This window comes from Struthio camelus, chromosome 18, assembly GCF_040807025.1.
Source record: "Struthio camelus isolate bStrCam1 chromosome 18, bStrCam1.hap1, whole genome shotgun sequence".
NCBI lineage: Eukaryota > Metazoa > Chordata > Aves > Struthioniformes > Struthionidae > Struthio > Struthio camelus.
The window spans coordinates 14,298,211-14,317,028 of record NC_090959.1 but is presented as its reverse complement, the minus strand read 5'-3'; the positions used below and the strand labels follow the sequence as shown (position 1 = coordinate 14,317,028).

General features: G+C 36.5%; 1 protein-coding gene across 1 annotated transcript in view; it reads left to right on the top strand.

Annotated features, from left to right (window-relative positions):
* The first annotated feature begins 3,123 nt into the window (after window positions 1-3,123).
* The window catches only part of SYCP2 (synaptonemal complex protein 2), a 38,071-nt gene continuing 22,376 nt past the window's right edge, over window positions 3,124-18,818 (top strand). Inside the window, exons 1-19 of the mRNA XM_068912342.1 lie at window positions 3,124-3,386; window positions 4,175-4,306; window positions 5,516-5,656; window positions 5,894-6,024; window positions 6,945-7,047; window positions 7,610-7,634; window positions 8,737-8,822; window positions 9,643-9,731; window positions 10,787-10,821; window positions 11,492-11,634; window positions 11,717-11,769; window positions 12,905-12,950; window positions 13,186-13,281; window positions 13,803-13,863; window positions 14,044-14,192; window positions 15,205-15,279; window positions 15,806-15,961; window positions 17,069-17,168; window positions 18,513-18,646. Of these exons, the coding sequence (XP_068768443.1) occupies window positions 4,283-4,306; window positions 5,516-5,656; window positions 5,894-6,024; window positions 6,945-7,047; window positions 7,610-7,634; window positions 8,737-8,822; window positions 9,643-9,731; window positions 10,787-10,821; window positions 11,492-11,634; window positions 11,717-11,769; window positions 12,905-12,950; window positions 13,186-13,281; window positions 13,803-13,863; window positions 14,044-14,192; window positions 15,205-15,279; window positions 15,806-15,961; window positions 17,069-17,168; window positions 18,513-18,646 (1,647 nt within the window). The 5' untranslated portion in view covers window positions 3,124-3,386; window positions 4,175-4,282. The remainder of the gene's footprint in view (window positions 3,387-4,174; window positions 4,307-5,515; window positions 5,657-5,893; window positions 6,025-6,944; window positions 7,048-7,609; window positions 7,635-8,736; window positions 8,823-9,642; window positions 9,732-10,786; window positions 10,822-11,491; window positions 11,635-11,716; window positions 11,770-12,904; window positions 12,951-13,185; window positions 13,282-13,802; window positions 13,864-14,043; window positions 14,193-15,204; window positions 15,280-15,805; window positions 15,962-17,068; window positions 17,169-18,512; window positions 18,647-18,818) is intronic.

Genomic DNA, 18,818 nt, shown 5'->3' with positions numbered 1-18,818 from the left:
TATTGCAAATGACAGATTAAATACACGGGAGTGTTTATATTATATTAAGTTGTTTCAGAATTTCAGTGTCATTATAAACTACACAGATAATGTGATATATGTATACATATATATATATATATGCATGTTGATGCATAAAGGAGAGTGCCACTCTTGTTTTCCCCTTTTCCTATACTATTGATCTGTTTCAGAACTAGTGGTACCACCTTCATTGTTGTTACTTTATCCACTAAGATTATCCGCTAAGATACAATATTAAGCATCACCTAGAAATAAATATGGTAATCATTGTGTAGACTAACCAGGAGACCAGCAGAGGATAAAGAGAGTGATCTTTGATTTTAACAAATCACTTGAAAGCAACGTGAATTTATTTTAGCATGTATTGTGTGGGTGTGCAGACACACATACCGAAGAAACACCACAATTCAGAGTATTTAAAGGCAGGATATTCTAATTCCTCTGTTTCATCTGAGATCACTGTATATCTAGATAACGAGTAACAAAAATATCAATCCTGTTTTGGTGAGCTGATTTTTCAAGACTTTGGCATGGCTTTAGCTGTGAACATCCAACAGTCAGGTTTATCTTCCAGGTAGTTAGTGTTATTTCTAATGCAGGTGTTATTTTTACATTTAACTTCAAATTCATAGTTTCTTTGTGTTTATCTTACACAGGTTCTAGCTTCTAGTAACATGCTAATACTCTATTGTAACTACAGTGCTTAATTTAGGGTTTCATCAGTGCTTAACACTTACATGTACTTTTCAGCTCTGCCTGTTAAAAGACATAGAAGGGCAAGTCTAAATGATTAGTCATTTGTCAGCAGGAGTCTAATGTTAGAAATAACTTCTTTCCTGATTTGGCCTTCTGCTTGTGATCTCAGACCTGCAACTATTTCTGCTGATACTTGATATTAAAACTCTTTGGCATAAACACTTTTGACCCATCTTAGTCCTACATACAACAGCAGCTGTGCCAAAGATTGATTATATTGACTTTTATGATATTTTTCGGTATCTCTAATGAAGTTAAATATTTGTGCTACTACAGTGAAGAGAGATTTCCTGTACATAGTCCTAAAGACAGCTTTGCTTCCTTTTCCTCTGCACTTTTTAAGCATTTTTAAGCCCAAATATTCCCTTCCAAAGGAATCGTCTGCAGAAAGGTCAGTGAACTCAGAACGTGAAGTGATGTTTTAACTTCTATATTTTTTTCACAAATCACCTCAGAGAGGAAAAAATGTATTTTCAATATGAATGTTGGTATATGGGAATTGCAAAATATTTCCTAGCATTTTGTGTAAGTCCTTGCAGCTGTATGTGCAGAGGAGAACTGATGATTTTTGTTGCTTTCTCCAGTCTGTTTAATGCAAAACTGAATGAGAAGTCTGCTTTCTGTTGACCTTTTCTCTCTCTTCTGCTAAACCAAACAAATGTTAAAGAATTAGAAATGAACATAGAGTAGCCTCCTGATCATGTCAGACATAATAGCAAAGATGCAAGTAACTGGTGCAGGAGGGAAAGTGTATGATCCAAGTTCTCCCCTTCTTCATGGCTGATTTTTGTTATGGAATGAGAAAGGCTGTTTGTTTTCTTTAAAAGATCTGAATCTGTGGATAGTCTGAGCATGTGACTCTTATGAGTCTAATGTGACTCATAAGGGAAAGCACGAAATGTAAATTAGCTTTTATTCTTTATATGGTGAAAGTAGAATTCAGTATAGGTTTATAAAAAAACTTCTGAGGCTCCAAGTTTCTCATCCAAAATTTTGTCCCTAGTAGGTTTCTCTGTAAAGCTGTACTTGTAGAGATGGGCTTCAAACCACCTACATGTTTTAATAAAGCTATCCTAACAGAAAATGCGATAGTAGTTAATGCTGTAGTTAATCCTTCTTGGTGAGTATGCCTCCAGCAAAATGCTCAGCACTCTTCTTTCCTGTGAAGTCAACTCTTCCGCAGATACTTGAATTCTCATAGCAATTGTCATTTTCTTGAATTACAGTGACATCTGGTGGTATTTTAAACAATTTTTGTACAGCTTTTTTGTCATTTATGGTACCTTCTTTCTGCTTTTAGAAAATTAATGGCACTACTATTTTATTTACAATACAGCAGGTTTGGCTGCTGCGCAAGGTGATTTTTCTCCTAGATGCTCTTCTATTGCTGCTTATTCCAGGTATGAATGCAGACACTCCCCGACACTTCAGTGGGATACGTATGTGGTGAGATTCACGCTAAACTTTATCACCTGTACTTCTAATTAATTTCAGCACTGTAAGCAGAGTCCTGCTTTGGAAGGTATTAATCCAAGGGTTGGATTTAATTTAAACGTGGAGGCAGTTGCCGTGAATGTCAATACAGGCCCTTTACCAGTAACAGCATCACTCTCTCTTCTACCCGCTTGTGCACTTGATGGAAAATGTTTTTGAATTAAACAGCTTTGAATAACGTACATTAGTTGATCAATTCATGTCCAGTAACTCTTGTCTACACTAAGCACTGAAGTGAGCATGTCTGAAATACTGGGTATCAGTAAATACAGGTGGCAGTACAAAACAAGTAGAACATCCGAGGTCCTACGCAACTACTGGCACCTGGGAAGTCCTTCGACAACGCGGGCCGTGAGGGTATATCGGACACCAGTAAAATCACCCGACCGGCCTCTCCTGTGCCTTGGCGGGGCGGGGGAGGGTTTCCTGTCCCTTCTGCAGTCACGTAGCCTCACAGGCGGCGGCAAGGCCGGGCGGCGCCCCGCGCCCTTGCCCGGCCGCCGGCGCTCGCTGAGGCGGGCTCGCGCGCCGCGGGCGGCTGCTGTGGCCGCTGGAGCAGCCGCGGAGCCGTTTCCCGCCGCCGCCCCTCAGCGGGGGGCCCGCCCCGCTAGCCCCAGCGCAGCCTCGGCCAAGCACCGCCTCCTCCCCAGCAGCTGATTGGTTGAAGGCGACGGCGTGAGGGAGGAGGAGCAGCCGCTCTACGCTTCCCCCTCCGTCCGGCCCCCGGAGAGCTCCTGAGGGCTTTGATTGGCTAGAGGCCTTCGTGCCTGGGCGTGATTGGCCGACGGGAATTGGCGCCTTGTTCGCTCCGGCGGGGAGGGGAGGGCGCCGCGCCGCGCCGCGTGGTGCGGTGAGCTGAGGTGCGCCATGTCCTCTGGGGTTGTGTGCCTGCTCGCCGGCTGCTGCTCCCCTGTTGGGGCGTGACGCCGCTGGGGAGGCGCGACGAGTTTTCCTCTCGGTAGCCAGGCTCTTGGGGAAGATGCCAGTGGCTGCGTGTGTCTTGAGAGCGGGCGTGTCTCTGCCTCATCGACAAGGAGGCGCCTGGAAATAGGGTTTTTGTTTTTCTCGTCCGGTTTCCCCGACTAGGCAGGGAACGAGAGGATTGTGAGGCGATAGTAAGGGCTTCAGTGAAGTTTGTTGCGTTCTTGTGTTAGAAAGCGTTATGAAAAATCATTCCATATTTCTTGTTTTTGTGTTAATTACTAATGCAGCATGTTTTGTGTCTCCCCTCACTTGTATGGAAGCGGCTCTGTATGTTTAATCATTGCTTCTTTTTTCTCTGCTTTTTCTGTTTTAATAGTTTCTGGGATGGGGAGTCTAGAACTGCATGAGGTATTCAAGATGTGGATGAATTTATACATCACATAAAAATGTTTTTACTTTGTTGTGTTAGTTCTGAAAACAAGATAATTTTACCTACTCCTGAGCATTAAACTAATGTTTTCAGAAAACTAACTACTGTAATCCCAAGATCTTGCTCTTTACTGGTAATAGACACCTCAGAGCCCATTGCTATAGGTATAGTTAGGTTAGCTTTTTCCCCATATGCTTCACCGTGTTTTTCTTCAGTGATTTCATCTGCTGTTTTGTAATGAAGCCATTCTTCCCATTTGGCTGTTGACTTACCTTTTCTGAATAACCTGATGTGGGCAGTATATTTTGCTGTCTTGCTACTTACCCCTTTCTGTATTAAAAATAATGAGAGTCCACTGCAGAACCCCCTGTGCCTCCACTGTCAAAACTGATCGTTAGATTTGCCTTTCCATATTTTAACCAACTCCTTTTCCATGTAAGGACATTTCCTTTTATCCCATGGTAGGTTAATTCCTTAAATAAATAGTATTTGTACTCCTGACCAAATTTTGTAATTTGTAATATATTTTGTCTGGTTAATTTTTGACAGTTTGCGATACTGATCTTAAATTTGATTGGAAGTGTATGTCAATGAATTAATTTTTGGTCGAGTGATGGTTATTCCCTTGTTATGCAGCTGAATATATGAATTGCTAAAATGGCAGCAAGGAATGAGATGAAGGTATGTACTTTTAAAGTGAGAAAATGAGTACTGATTGGTCTAATTATTACTAACTTAAAGACCCTCTTCTAGTATTTAATTGGAAGTAAAAATTGCAGTATGGCAAAGGATGTGGTGAGAAGGATTTTTTTCGTTGAATGTATCAGTGTTAGGATAAAAAGCAAGAGGAATTGGAAATTATTATTGATAAAAATGAAAGATATGCAACTGATATTCATGAATGAGTTGGGATGGTACCTAGGATCAGAAATGTTAAAATCCATTTATAACTGCTTTAGAAACAGAATAGCAACATAGGTGAGAGAGGTAGAAGTCATTAAATATGTTTGTTACGGAAATAGTTTGACCCTAGGTTTCTGAGGAGCAGAGTCTCACGTACATCTAGCAGGGAAATTAATTATTTATTTAAATGACAGTAAGGCAAAGTAACAGCTCGAGCTGGGTGCCTCTGCGGAGGGACCCTGAACAAAGCAATTTTGGGGTAATTATACTCCTTACGTTCTTATTTCCCTGCCTGCCCATGACAGACTCTGTTCCAGTGTTCTTTACTGGGTCCGTGGTCTCTTTCCTCTTGATTGGTTCACATCTATGTCCGGGGTCGGTTGCTATGTTCCTGCTTCATAGTGCCTTATCTTACCCAAAGGTTAACCGTTACCTCTGTCCGTTGTGTTCTGTATCTTATCCGAAGGTTAACCGTTACCTCTGTCCATTGTGTTCTGCAGCTTTGAGGGCTGGTTCTAGCTGGGTTTGTAGTCGCGTCCTCAGCAATGTGTCTCGAGCTCACTTACAACTCCTGCAGCCTGCAGGCTTCATCTACTTTAGGCACTAGTGCTGAGCTGGGCTAGAGCTAAATTAGCTCCCTTTTCTAACATATTACTATCTCTTGAAGTCACAGGTAGATAACCTGGAAGTGCAAAATATTAAATGTGCTAAGGAAGGGATGTTAACCCAATGAGCAAGTTACTTATTTGTAATATGAGGAAAGAAACACTGTCCACTTAGCGAAAGCTAGTAAATAACAAACTCAGTGAAAAACTATTTGTGTGATTAATATATTAGATATGGTTTTCTGTACTTCAGTTTTTACGTTTAATGTTTTTTGTGATTCAAAATGCTCACTTAGAGAGTCCAGCATATGACTACCTGAAAATTGTATCAAATGTTGAGCGTACAGAAATATAGTTGTTCTACTTTCTTGTGCTCTGACAGCTGGAAAAGCTAATTGATGAAGCTACAAGGAAAAAAGATTTCCAATTATTAGACCGTTTTCTGCAAACAAAAGACTGTGAAAATCTCTCTCATAAATGCACCAAGCAGTTTGTCAACAAATTAGACAAGCTTCTGTGTCAGGTATTGTAATCTTTGCATCAGAGTTTTATGCAGTTACTGTAATAGTCAAAAAAAAATACTGTTTCGGTTGACTTGGTTTATACCAGCAGTTCACTTGAAAAAGAGAAATAAAATTTAAGAATGAAACCTCTCTTTCAAAGAGTAATTAAGGTGACTTTTGAGAACAAAAAGCATCTAGATAAGTATGGATTCTTCTAGAACCATGCATTAAAGCTTATATTGTAATTTCTGTTTTAGGAACTTGACAAACAAGAAGTCAAAAACATTTCAACTTTACTAAGTTCTTTTCAGAAATATGGGGAAAAAATCATCATAGCAGGCGAAGATGGGATCCCAGCAATGATGAAATATGGTCTTGTTGAAAGGATAAGTATAACCATGAAGTATATGTGACTTTAAAAATAAATTAATGAAGCGTACCTAAATAGTGCTTCTGTTCTGAATAGCTTAGTATACAATTTGGTCTTTAATTATCTCTGAATTAAGAATTTCTTCCGACTTTTCAAAAAACATTAATCAGATCTACATGTCCTTTGACAAAGGAGCAACTCCTGATAAAGTGGTGCTGCTCTAATACAGTGGAGGTTTCGCAGATTATGCAATGTGTAATTAATTTAAATACATTTATAGCAGATAAAGCAAGTGATTATCTCTTTTTATATGAGCATACTATACTGCTTTCTGCTCCGGAATTTGACTTTCCTGATACAGTTTAGTAAATTTTGTGTTAATTCAATGGCAGCACTGTATGCTTTCTTTCAACAGATTATAGTGCTGTTCTAATTATTTTGTGTTATTTGAATGTGTATGTTAAATGCATTAATCATTCATTACTTAGTTTAATAAATACACTGAAAAATACAGACCACTTCCTTATTGCCTTCACCAAAGATTTCACTGAACAAAATTGATGACAGTGTCAGGAGATGAAGCCTTCGCCAGAGCTTTTATTTAAAAAAAAAAAAAGAAAAGAAAATCTTCATGCTTATATTCTCATTCAGCCATCATCCATTTTCAGCTCTCTTGTCTGTGAGAGTAGTTGCAAAAGTGGACCTTCAGTTTTTGTTTTCGTAGGTCAGCTATGGAAGTGACTCACGTTAGATTAAGATCACCAACATTTGTTTAGTCAATGTGCAAAATTTCATTCTGGGACTGGAGTACTCTCAGGAGACTGATAACCTGATTTCCTAATCTTTGTATACTTTATATAAGTTTACTTAAGTATAATACGAACCCTCGTCCTTTTTCATGCTATTAAGATTGATTTGCTTTTATTTTCCCTTTACATGGTCAGTTGGTTTGAAAAAGTAAAAGCAGTTCTGATTCTTAGAGGAAATGAGAAAAATGAAGTGCTTACAAGTCTGGCTGAAGATTTCTTCGACACATTGCTGGTAAAAAAAAAAAAAAAAAAATTGATGTTAAAATACAGTAAGCATGTATTTGTGAAAATTATTAGTAGTTTAGTAACAGAAAGACTTTCAAACATGTTGCTATTTAACTTCCTTCTACAGTTAATGTTACACTGAGTTGTGAAATACATTACAAGTCTTTATGGATAAATAGTTTGCCTGTATTAATACTCATTATTCATATTCATACTCGTCAGATCTTTCAGGTGTTTAGTTAAAAAAATCCATCTGAGTCTTAATTTTTACCACATAAGCTGGTGGTATGTTGGGTCCTAATCCTGCAAGTTTTTGTGGAAAGTTTATAAGGTTCACGAGACTTCTCATGTTCATAAAGAAAAGTCTGTGCTTAAATATTTTATTATTGGGGAAATAATTCCCGTAAGGTTTTTACTGAAATACAGTTTCAGGAAACCAAACTTGGTATTCCTCATTAAGAGATGAAACATCTGTAAAATATTAAATGCTTTTTGATTATCTGTTTTAGATACACATCACCTGATTTGTATGTCTTAATATTTATATTGTCTTTTTTTTTTTTTTTCAGGTTATATATGATAGCAGTCCTGAAGGTGCGTTTTAAAAAAAGTGTACACCGGATGTGGTATCTTTAGAATACCTTAAAGTTATTGTTGTTAAAATAACTTCAATTACTGTCAAATAAGCTGATCTTAAAAAACAAAATAAAAATCAAAGTCCAGTGGAATCATGCATTCTAAAAATTCACAGTTACCAGATTTTTTGTGGGAACATCCAAGTAGCGCAAGAACGCTCCTGGAGCTATCTAAAAGCAAGCTAGTTTTGAGAACAGTCCTAAGTATGTAATGGAGGGTGGTACAAAGTTTCTTGATTTTAGTGCAGATGTACCAGATCTATGTGCTTCAGCTAATAGCCAATGACAGGAAGAGGGCTTATTCTTAGGAGGGCTTACTCTATGCACCCGCCAGAGGACTACGTTATGTCTGATCCATGTGAAACGAGCTTGAACGTCAACAGTACCTTTGATTGTTTGATTTGAGTTTTTTGTATTGACAGATTTTCTTTAAAAATATATTGCTGCAATCAGTATAAAAAAGCAGGAAAGAGTCTAGTCTCCTCAGTGACAGCGATTAAACTGAGTTTTTCTTTAAAAGCACGGTGTTTCTAAACAGCTCTAGTACCTAGCCATAGTAAATAGTCCTTGGTTCTTTTTTCACCTTGTTATCATAAGATCATACTGTTGTTATCCTTCAGTATAGCACTAGTAGTAGAAAGTCACTGCAGACCTTTATGCCATTGCAACCAAAATTAAAGATTCATTTCCTTGTCCTTGGGAAGGTACAGTTCCAGGGTCTGAATTACATTTCAGAGAGCTGAATTATAGAATTGATTTGAATGTGTTTTAAAAGTGATCTCATGCACAGGGGACTCATGGTTTCGGAATGTGATGCACAGGAATGTAAACATTTATCTTGTCAATGTTTCTTATAAATTGCAGTAACCATCCTGTTTTGGATAGGAGCTGTGATGTTTAAGATGTTTGTGTTTAAATATCAGTAATCGTGTATGGAAAGAGAAGCATACTGTATTCCATTTCTAAATGAAAATGAATCTGTGTTTGCAAATGCTGCTCAGGAACTACCCTTCACGCACTTTTGATAACTCTTCATCTTCTTCTTCTTCACTGTTCGTTAGGTAAAATGCAAATACTAGAAAACTTTGTACTGAGAGCATGTACCCTCGTTGCTGATGTAAGAATTAATATTTATGTTCAGCAGGAGGTAAATATTCCTTTTTCTAAGCGGTAGTTTTTTGGTTACTGTTCTAACAGACTTTGTAAAGCTGGTTAATGTTTTAAGTGTACTGTTGCTACAGAAAGTAGTGCACTAGAATATTTTCCTATTAGAGGGATCATTTAATGTTTCTCTGGGAATGTTTCTGCTTTCATTTGTATGTTCTTAACTACTCAGCTTACTGACCTAAATTTTCATTTTGGACAATAAATGACTAAGATTCTGGGGAGACAGCTGAATAAAAGCATTGGAAATCATATGCTCTACTATAATTGCTGTGAATAGCTTTAAGACTGTCGGTGTAAATTCCTTAGTAAGTTCCCTCGCCTCTAGCATACTGTGATGAATTTTTCTTATTTACTTTAGGAACATCACGTTTTCAGGTCTTTATTCCTCTTTAAAGAAGGGTAAAAAAGTCTTCAATAAGGGCTGCTTGCTCAAAGCAGAGGCATTTTAATGCAAATTTAAGGTAACACTTTAGTCCAACAATCAACCGCAGATACAACTCTAGCACTGAAAACTTGATTCTGTGTTTATATCTGCAAGTAAGAAACATAACCTGTTACTAACTTTTAGTTACATTACAGCTAAAGTGATTTATTAATGTTGGTTCAGGTAGTTTAATTTAATTACAATGTAAGAGCAGATCTACTTCTTGTTAACTTTTTTTGTACCACAGTTATTTAAACATGTTACTTTCTTCATATTTATCAAATATGCCCTGAGGCCCAAAATGTGCTTAGAGAAAAACTTAAACTGTAACAATTTGCATTGTATTTAATTCTACTCCCTTTTTCACTTTTCTTAGGTAGTAAGAAAACTTAATTTAATGCTTGACAACATGCCTCGAGATGCCAGGAAAAAGATATTTTCTGCCAAGGAAATGTTGCTTGTCATGTAAATAATCTTCAGTATAATTTGTATGCAATAATGTTGTTTATGTAGCTGGGAACAATTTTTTACTGAGGCTATTTATAATGATTGCAGATAGGTCGCTATTTCAGATGTTTTTGCATTTGCAGTTCTGTAGTCGGTGGTAGTGCCTCTTGGCAGTTGTTCTTACAAAGAGGTTATTCTCCCTTACAAGCCTAAATTGCCTTTTTCTCCATGTGAGTTAGGCTTCACCTATTCTGAATTGTCTTAAAATCATTAAACTCTTATTAAGAACTTCTGGTAAGGCACGGTGAATCACTCACTGGAAGGACAGACTATTTACAGAAATTTGTGGGAAAGTTCTGATAATATTTGTTTATATTTGTATGTATCGGGGGATTTACTTTCCCAGAGGTTCTTTCAGCTGTATGCACTGTGGGTAAAAGGAGGTGGGCAGCATAGTATTTGGTATCAGGAGGCCATCTCAATGAAGTAAGTCACTACAATTACTTTTGGGTCAGTTGACTCCAGGAGGCTTTGCGTGAACTTGGGATATGTGTTCCCCTTCATGTCATATAAAGGTTTCCTTTTGATTTGTGAGGAGGATAGGGGTTTTTGTTTGTTTTGTTTTTTTTTTTCTTAATTCCAAGATTCAAGTTTTACCACTGGCCGTTCTAATGGACATGAAACTGGTGATTTACAAGGGTCCTAACACTTACTTAGTGTGGGTGAAAGGGAAGGAATAGGAGCGAAGATCTCCCTTTTCTTTATAATTCGTATTGTATGGATTAACAGGCAATGCTGTTTGTGAAGAGGGAGGAGACAGAGTTATTTTAAACTGCATCCCCAAAACCATTTATGTATTTCTTGGTATAATTAGTGTTGCATTTTTCAAATACTTATGTCCTGAACTGGAAATACTGCTGCTACTTAGCAGGTAAAAGACTCTCTGAAGGCCAGTATTTTAATGAAATCAGGGCTTCACCCCACGCATTGAAGGGTTGTACTTAGGTATATTTTTCCTCTGTGCTTTGTATTGCTGTCATATTTTGATTGAACATGTGTTGTTTATTTTGCAGGAGTGATATGGGGAGAAGAATTTTGAATGCTGGAGGTGAGCGCAGGACTTAATAAACAATTTAGTATTGAGCTTCTTAAAATTTTTGCGTGTGTGTACACCCGCTAAAAAGCCTGAAAAGACACTGAAACGTTGGAGCGTGTTGTAATTATAGTCCTTTGGAAAATGCGTCTATTACGTGGAAGTAATCTGCAAACTGGAGTGCTTCAGATACATGTAGTAATGTGGCTAGCTTTGAGTTTTTCCTCCTTTTCTTCTCTAGCATAGAAGTGTTAAAACACCGAAAGCTCAGAAGGAAGTCAGTCTTTGAGGACAGCCAACTGCTGCCTAATTTAGTAATACTGCAGCTTCTGTAAGGGTTCACTGTGGTATCCAGCAATTTCCAGATTCAGGGATTAGAAAGTTGGAAACTCCTTATCTCTTATGCACAGCATTACTCTAACGTTCCTTGATAGCGACGTTGAAATTTATTTCTGAAAAATAAATTGTTTAGTCATCCTTATTCCTTTAATTCTTCATCTGTTATGGGTTGTGTATCTGGTAATATGATATATAATATGAAAAATTCAGCGCTGCTAATACCAGTTTCTTCTATATAACTTTTTTCAAATCAGTAGCATCTCTGAAAGTACTATTTCTGTAAAATGTTTTATGCTGTACACATCTCTAAAGCTGCTGTTTCTGTTAAATGTATTATGACCTGTAGACTATGACCTGCAAGTAGCCATTACAGAAGCTTTATGCAGAATGACCTCAGAAAAACAAAGAGGAGAACTGGCGTGCCAGTGGTTTTCCATGGAGTTTGTGTCCAGTGCATTTAAAGGAATTAAAGATTCTGAGTTTGAAACAGTAAGTCATATGCAAGAACTATTTCCAAGGAAATGAACTTTAATCTTACATTTCTTTAAGAAATTTCTCTATGTTTTAATAGGACTGCAGAAAATTTCTTAACCAGGTGAATGGCATGCTTGGAGACAACAGAAGGTAAAGTAGAAATTTTAAAGCTGATATGTTTTCATGTTATACTTGATGGACATTAATCAGGGATAACCTGATCAAAAAATCTGTCTTCTATAAACTCTGAATTGTAGTAGTACAAACGGATAAGACTGATTTTGCTGTGATGTAAAGTCAAGGTACTAATTAAAATATTAAATAGTAAATAAATTGAGTAGTACTGTCTTTTGGCACTTAGGCAATGGTATTCTCCTGGGAAATATGCGCTAGAGGACCCTGCTTGAGCAGGGGGGTTGGACTAGATGATCTCCAGAGGTCCCTTCCAACCTAAACCGTTCTGTGGTTCTGTGTCTTCTCTATCTAGATGTTAAGTATGTAACTCCCATTATTTGGGGGAAAAATTACATTGCAGATTGTTAGCTAATGTAACAGTTTGAAGGAATTTGTCATTAAACAAAAAACCTTCCTTTTGCGAAGGTACTTAACCAATACAAAGCCTAGGCTACAGTTTCTCTAATAAATGTGTATAAATAGGGATAGTTTTTTGCATTCTGCTTAGCTTTGCTGCAAAATCTTGAGATGTTCATTAATTCTATTGGACGTATCATCTAGAAATAGTTAGAAATCTGTTGGTTTATATTCCTTTACTTGTTAAAGTGGGATGCTTACATTGAGCTAATGATCAGTGAGAGTATTAATGAGAGTATCTGCTAGGGAAGAGGGACCTAAAAAGGAACAGGAAACTATGAGCTTTCTTTGAATATATAAGATCATGTGTTCTGCATGTTACTTACATCATTATGCGTCATTATATGTCGTGACAGCAAAGGGATTGTCAGATGTGTATTCGTATGAAGCCTATATTCAGTTTGGACACCTACTAGAACACTATTCTTAAAATACCAGAAGATAAGCTAGAACTATGAACGTAGTAATGAGTTCTGAGACTTGCGCTTCTACTTTAATTGTAAGGATATATTCATGTCGTCTCTTTTTGGAGGAGGAAGTGCAGTCAAATGGCCGTTCTTTAGATTGCTCTCACATCCTTGTCTCTAACGTGTACGAGTCTTGTGTTGAAAGCACAATCCAGTTGCTCTGTTCAGGTACACAAAACTTATTTACAGCATTTTATAATGTTTGACAAAATACCTTTTCTTTACAGGGTTTTTACATATCCATGTTTATCAGCAAGTCTTGATAAATATGAGGTAAGTTACAGACCTAATCATATATCCACTGCTTCTTATTTGTGCAGCTGAAATACACTTTTGTCTTCTAGCTAAGAAAAAAAATAAATGAGATAAGGATTATTTTCAAGCATCTACAGATGCCTATGTATTTAAAGTTTACTCAGACTGTAACACGAAGACTTAACTGTATGTTAGCTGGTATAAATCTTTTTTCATACGTCTTACTCTTACGCGTTACCTTTTTGTGTTTTAGCTGCGGATACCACTGGACGAGAATCTTGAAGAATTTTGGATTGATTTTAACATTGGTAGTAGAAGTATATCTTTCTATGTTGCAGCAGATGATGCTGTAAGCTAATTTTATCCATTGTACATGATTCTTCTGAGGCTGTAGTTTTGTTTTTTTTTTTCCCCAAGTATATCAAATTTGTTTCCCCACATTAAATGTAGAAGTTTTGTTTGCAGCTATGTTGATGTTGCTGTTACATTGTTAGGATTGTGAGGTTTTGTTTGTTTTGTTTGCGTGTGTGTGGTTTTTTTTACGTATTTAGATCAAACACTTTCAAGGTAATGTCTTTCTAATGCTATTTTTATGAACAATTTAATATATAATCGCACGTGTGAATGAGAAGCAGTTCATGAAGTTGCTGTTGTAGTTCTCATAGATGAGACTCAATTGTTCAGATGAATATTTCTACCAGAACTGTTCTGATATGTTCTTCTCTTATAAATGTTGCATATATTCATTGTCACCTCTTCTAACAAAGGCTTTAAAAAGTTGAAAATTTATCCTCATTGAATCACCACACTTGATATAACTGTAACATAATATGCACTTTTATCTCAAAAAATACATTTTTTTTATATAAGGATCATCAATGGGAAACAGTCATTATACCAGAAGAAGAGGTAGAGCAGTACAGCCTTGAAGGTACAGGCACTCATGAATGTAATCTATTGTTTGTTATACGTTAACTTGGATTTTCAAATAGTTAAAATTCTAAAGCACTGACTCAATTCTTAGAAAAGCAAAATTACCTTTTAAAACACTGCACAAATAAGTGTTATTAAATTCTAATGAAAGTACTTTTTAAATACTGTTTTTATTCAGAAAAGGATTCAAAGAAATTATTAACAATAAGTCTAAAAAGTCTGATGAATGTGGGTAATCAAGGAGGAGAGAAGTTTTTTTTGTATTTTGATTCTATCTTGGAAATCAAAGATGTAACCAGAAAGATTTATGGAGCACATAAATGTAAGGTAAGGTAAATGAACGTAAGGTAAGATTTGAACACCTCTTCCCATAGCTTTTTTTCTTTTTATCCTTTGAAAATGAATATCTCCTGCCATATAAATGTTGTTATAAATGTGGTTATTTTATTGATGTATGTTTATATAGAGTTCCTGACCACCATTGCCACTCCAGAACAGCGTTTCTCCCTTAATATGTTAACCTTCAAAATGTATGAAAAGATTTAAAACGAATGGCAAAAGGAATTCATTGTAAATGAAAAATCCCTTTACAGGCTGTAAAGGCAACATGATAGATTAATGTCAAGTTTTGCATGAGAAGTAGATGCTTGCAAAGGCAGAACTCTTTCGGAACTGACGTATTGCAAGTTAGATGTCTAACATGCTTACTTTTCTTATGAACTTGCTCTTAAGAATTTTAGATTTATTTATTTATTTTTAACATGGATTTAGTTTCTGTCACAACTTCTCATTCTCCATCTCCCTGTTTCAGGTCAGGGAGTTAAGCCAAACCTTAGTCTCCTACGCTAACCACTATGATATTGCTCCTTCTTTGGCCCAGTTAATGTTATTTATGGGAATCTGAAGAAGCTCGTGATAAGAACAATTGGGAAAGACGCGTTCAAATTCAAGACTTGAAACTGGATCTCCCATATCTCAAATCAGTGCTCTAGCCTTTGGGAATACTATGTGCTGGTTTCAGTCTGTCTTCTTGAGAAATGCCATGCGAGACTAAAGGGATAATTGCAACAGACTGGAATATTCAAATGAAAAAAATTGTTCAGAAATGTTTAGCTAGCCATAGCTTACTCCTTACTGTTTGTGGCTACCAGTCTGCCTTCAACTCTTCCTGACGGAGGAGCTCATGAGGAAAGCAGCTGCTGACAACCTGCAGAATTTATTTTCCCTTTATCCTAATTTTGGACATTTACAATCTTTGACTTAAATATTTTCTTTGCGATTGTTGTTTATAAAAATGAGCAAAACTTATATTCTGCATTGATGCCCCTTCCTTTTATAGGGATTTAATAAGAAGCAGTCTACATCAGTTGCTAAAACAACTGTACATGTTGTTTTTGATGAAAGTGGATCACAGGTATTACATTTCAGTATACTGGGATAGCTTTTTTACTTGTATTATTTTTATGTGTTAATAGCTAATTTAAGATCAATCATTATAAAAACAAGGGCTTTTAAGCTGCTAATAAATAGAGATAGCCTTAAAACCCGTTAAGTAATTTCTGGTAAGTATGCATGTATCAAGTTTGCATCTCCGGGGAGAGAATCAGAAAAAATATGCAAATCGTAGTCCCCCGTGTGTATTTCTCTGAGGGAAGTTCTTTATGTGAATCAAATGTAATCTTGTAGTCTGTTCTTGTTAGCCAAAGTAGCAGCTGGATGCTTTTCAAAATAAATACATATGAGCACTAAAGTTCTTGTCTAAATCTACAGTGCAGAAAGTGGTACTTACGGTAAAGAAGTTTTTATTATGTGTGTGTGTGTATGCGCACATAACACTATATCACCTACACTGCAGCATATATAAAATGCGTGTTATGTATACATGTGTGTGTAGATATAATGTAATATTTAAGATATTTTTTCTTCAAAATATTAAATAGATTCTGGTACCAGAAAGTCAGTTGTCGCCATGTTTGGAAGAAAAAGCTGAAGTGGAAGAGAAATTCAATGAGTCCAAAAACCAGCAACTTCCTGGAACTCTGAGGACTCTGAATAAAAAGAATATCGAAAACATATGCAAAGATGTTTCATCCAAGGTAAGAGTAGGGTTATCAAAACAGAAAAGACTATTTCAAAAATAAAAGTAAATTTAAGTATCTGTTGTATTTTATGATACGAAAAATTATTGTTTGTTATTTTACAACTGGAATATAATTCTACAGGTTTTGATTTTATTACTTGATACAAAGCTATACAAATCTCTTTTTGAAAAAAAGTTTCTCACTGTTATTAATGTTACAGTTTCAAAATAAGCACAATAAAAAGCAATTGTTAGTTTTATTTAATAGACCATTATGCTCTGAAGTTTTTCTTTAGAATATTTCAAGACATGCTTATATCTCTTTACAATACGCGTAAGTCTAGTTATAGTCACTGGAGAATTGTTAATCATCAGGTATGATAACAGCTGTAATTAGGGGCAAGTCCTATAGGCACAATGTTCACGGAGACGGATGTTTACAGAAAAAGTTCTGATGAGGTTGTCAAGATGAATTCTGTATCGTGGCTATTAAAATCAGTTTCATGGGACTGCTTCTTTGCTTAGGTGATTCTCTGATGTAAATTGTGGGAGTAGCAAAATTCATGAAGCCTCCTGTTTCTTTTGTGACATAGCTCCAATGCTATGAAGTTAGAAACGTGGGACGGCTATACTAGGATTGGCTACAGATATGCTAGGGATGGGGAGAGAAAAGATGAGGGTGCATAGCATTGGTTTATGCCTTGCTGGCAGTGGTTTTTAGCAAACCTGTTCCTGACATTCTGCTGGTTTATAGCTTACAGGATAACTTTGTGAAGACTGCGGGAAATCACCTCAGTTACTTGGATTGTTAACCAGGGACAGGATTTGTCCCTTACTGAGTTAACTTTGAGACCAATGATTGTTCTTTTTTATTAAAACTAAAGATTTTTAACTATTTAATAGTTCATATGTCATGGTGAACTTCCTCTAAACAGAAAAGTGCAAAAAACTCACCTGTTACATTGATGTGTGCAGCAATAGCAATTGACATTCCAGCAGCAAAAAGTGTCAAAGTGTCTTGGAAATAGATTTTCTAAAATCTTATTTTGCCATCCTTAAAGTGAGGTGTTATGGATTTTTTTTGTTTGTTTTTGGTGTTTTTTGTGATTATCTTGAACCACAGAAACAAACATCTTGTAAAAGGAAAGTGTCTGAAGCATCCGTGGTTATTCCTGGAACTACAAGATTTTCTACAAGGAGTCCACTGGTATTTGTTAGTACCTGTAAGTTGACAAGTACTTTCAGGGTAAAATAGTCTTTGAAATATATTGTTAATTAGTTTGTGTGTGAGATAGTACGTATTGTTAGGTGACACCTGTTCAAATGGCTAATAGAGATGAACATAATACAAGCATGAACTTTGATCCATTGCAGAGCTGGAAGTGAGGAGGCAACTAGAACTCAGAATCTCCCCAGCAGATGCTTTAGTTTTGAAATTTTTAAACTGGTCTACTTGCTACCTTTCCATAACATGATGTAGAATAGCAGCTGCAAATGCATTCCAACCACCTGAAAGCCACCTATTTTTTGTATGGAGAGAGTTAGCTGCTAGTGCTAGAGCAAGCTGAGAAGTTAGTTTGTGAGGTAGAAGCAACTGGTTAGAAGATCCATCTCTCTACTCATGACAGCCACATATTCCTAGTATAAAGAATTCTCAGTCATGATTGCTTTTATAGCAGTTACCCTGTGAAATCTGCTTTCTCCTGTGTATACATCTATCAGTTGCATTTCTTTTTATCTATTTGACAAGAGTCTTCACAAACATGAGTCTGTTGCTGTGCCAGTTTCATAAAAAGTGTGTTTCTTCAAAGGCCAATTGATATGGCTGGCAGGCAAGGCAGTATCCACTGCAGTTCTGAGCAGTGGGTCCAGTGCTACTGCTGTTGACTCTTAACAGTCCTTTTCCATAAAGGAAGAGAATAAGAAAAGCCTTTTCTTTATCACAAGTGGGAGTCATTACTTTCTTATAAGTGGTCCTACTCTGACAGATTTTTAACACTTCCTATAGCGAAGTAGGAAAAAAAGCCATTAAAGGCTGGAGATGCAGTTGATGTTTGAACAGTGTGGCTCACAGACTTAAATTTCTTGCACAATCTCAAATGCATCAGTATCCTTAGTCTTGTATATTCATGTAGCATGTCTTAGTTAAGAGTATTAGAGGATAGAAATTGGAGCGTTTCAAATTAGGATGGAGTAAGACAGAGAACTTCTTCGGCTTTTATTTGTCGCTCACCAGACAGTCTCTCCCAACAAAAATATAGTAAAATTTTTAAATACGTGACAAACTTTTCTATCAGAGCCAGATTGTAAAAAACATTGCTGGCCTCCAGACAGCCACAGTCTATTGTTGGCTCATTAACCTCCAAGTGACTTGATTGAAATTGGTAGAATTATTAAATATACATAATAAGTTGATATCACCACTAGCCAACTCTTTTGAAGTTTAGGGAATAATGTGGTCACGCAGTCCACACAGATGTGGTCATGACACACTGATGACACAAGCAGCACAATAATTGTAGTGGAACAAAGAGTAGAGCTCTAACATGTCTTTGCTTTGTTTTCAGCCACTCCCTGTAAAGGACGATTTAAATTACCTTTGCAAATGACGAGCTCTGCTGAAAGGGCTAATGTTAATGCAGTAAACGAGATCAGAACAAAGAATTTCTATCAAGAAGCTACTGGAGTGTGCACGTCATCTGTAGCTAAGTCTTTTACTCAGAATAACAAATAACATTATTGCAGAAAGTGGGGAAAAAAACAACTTATAAGTTCTTCCTAATTTGTTTTTAGAGAGCTAGATTTTGCAACCAGTAACTCACTTTTTAAAAAGTAATATGTATGTAATATATAAATGTATTACTTTCTTGCAT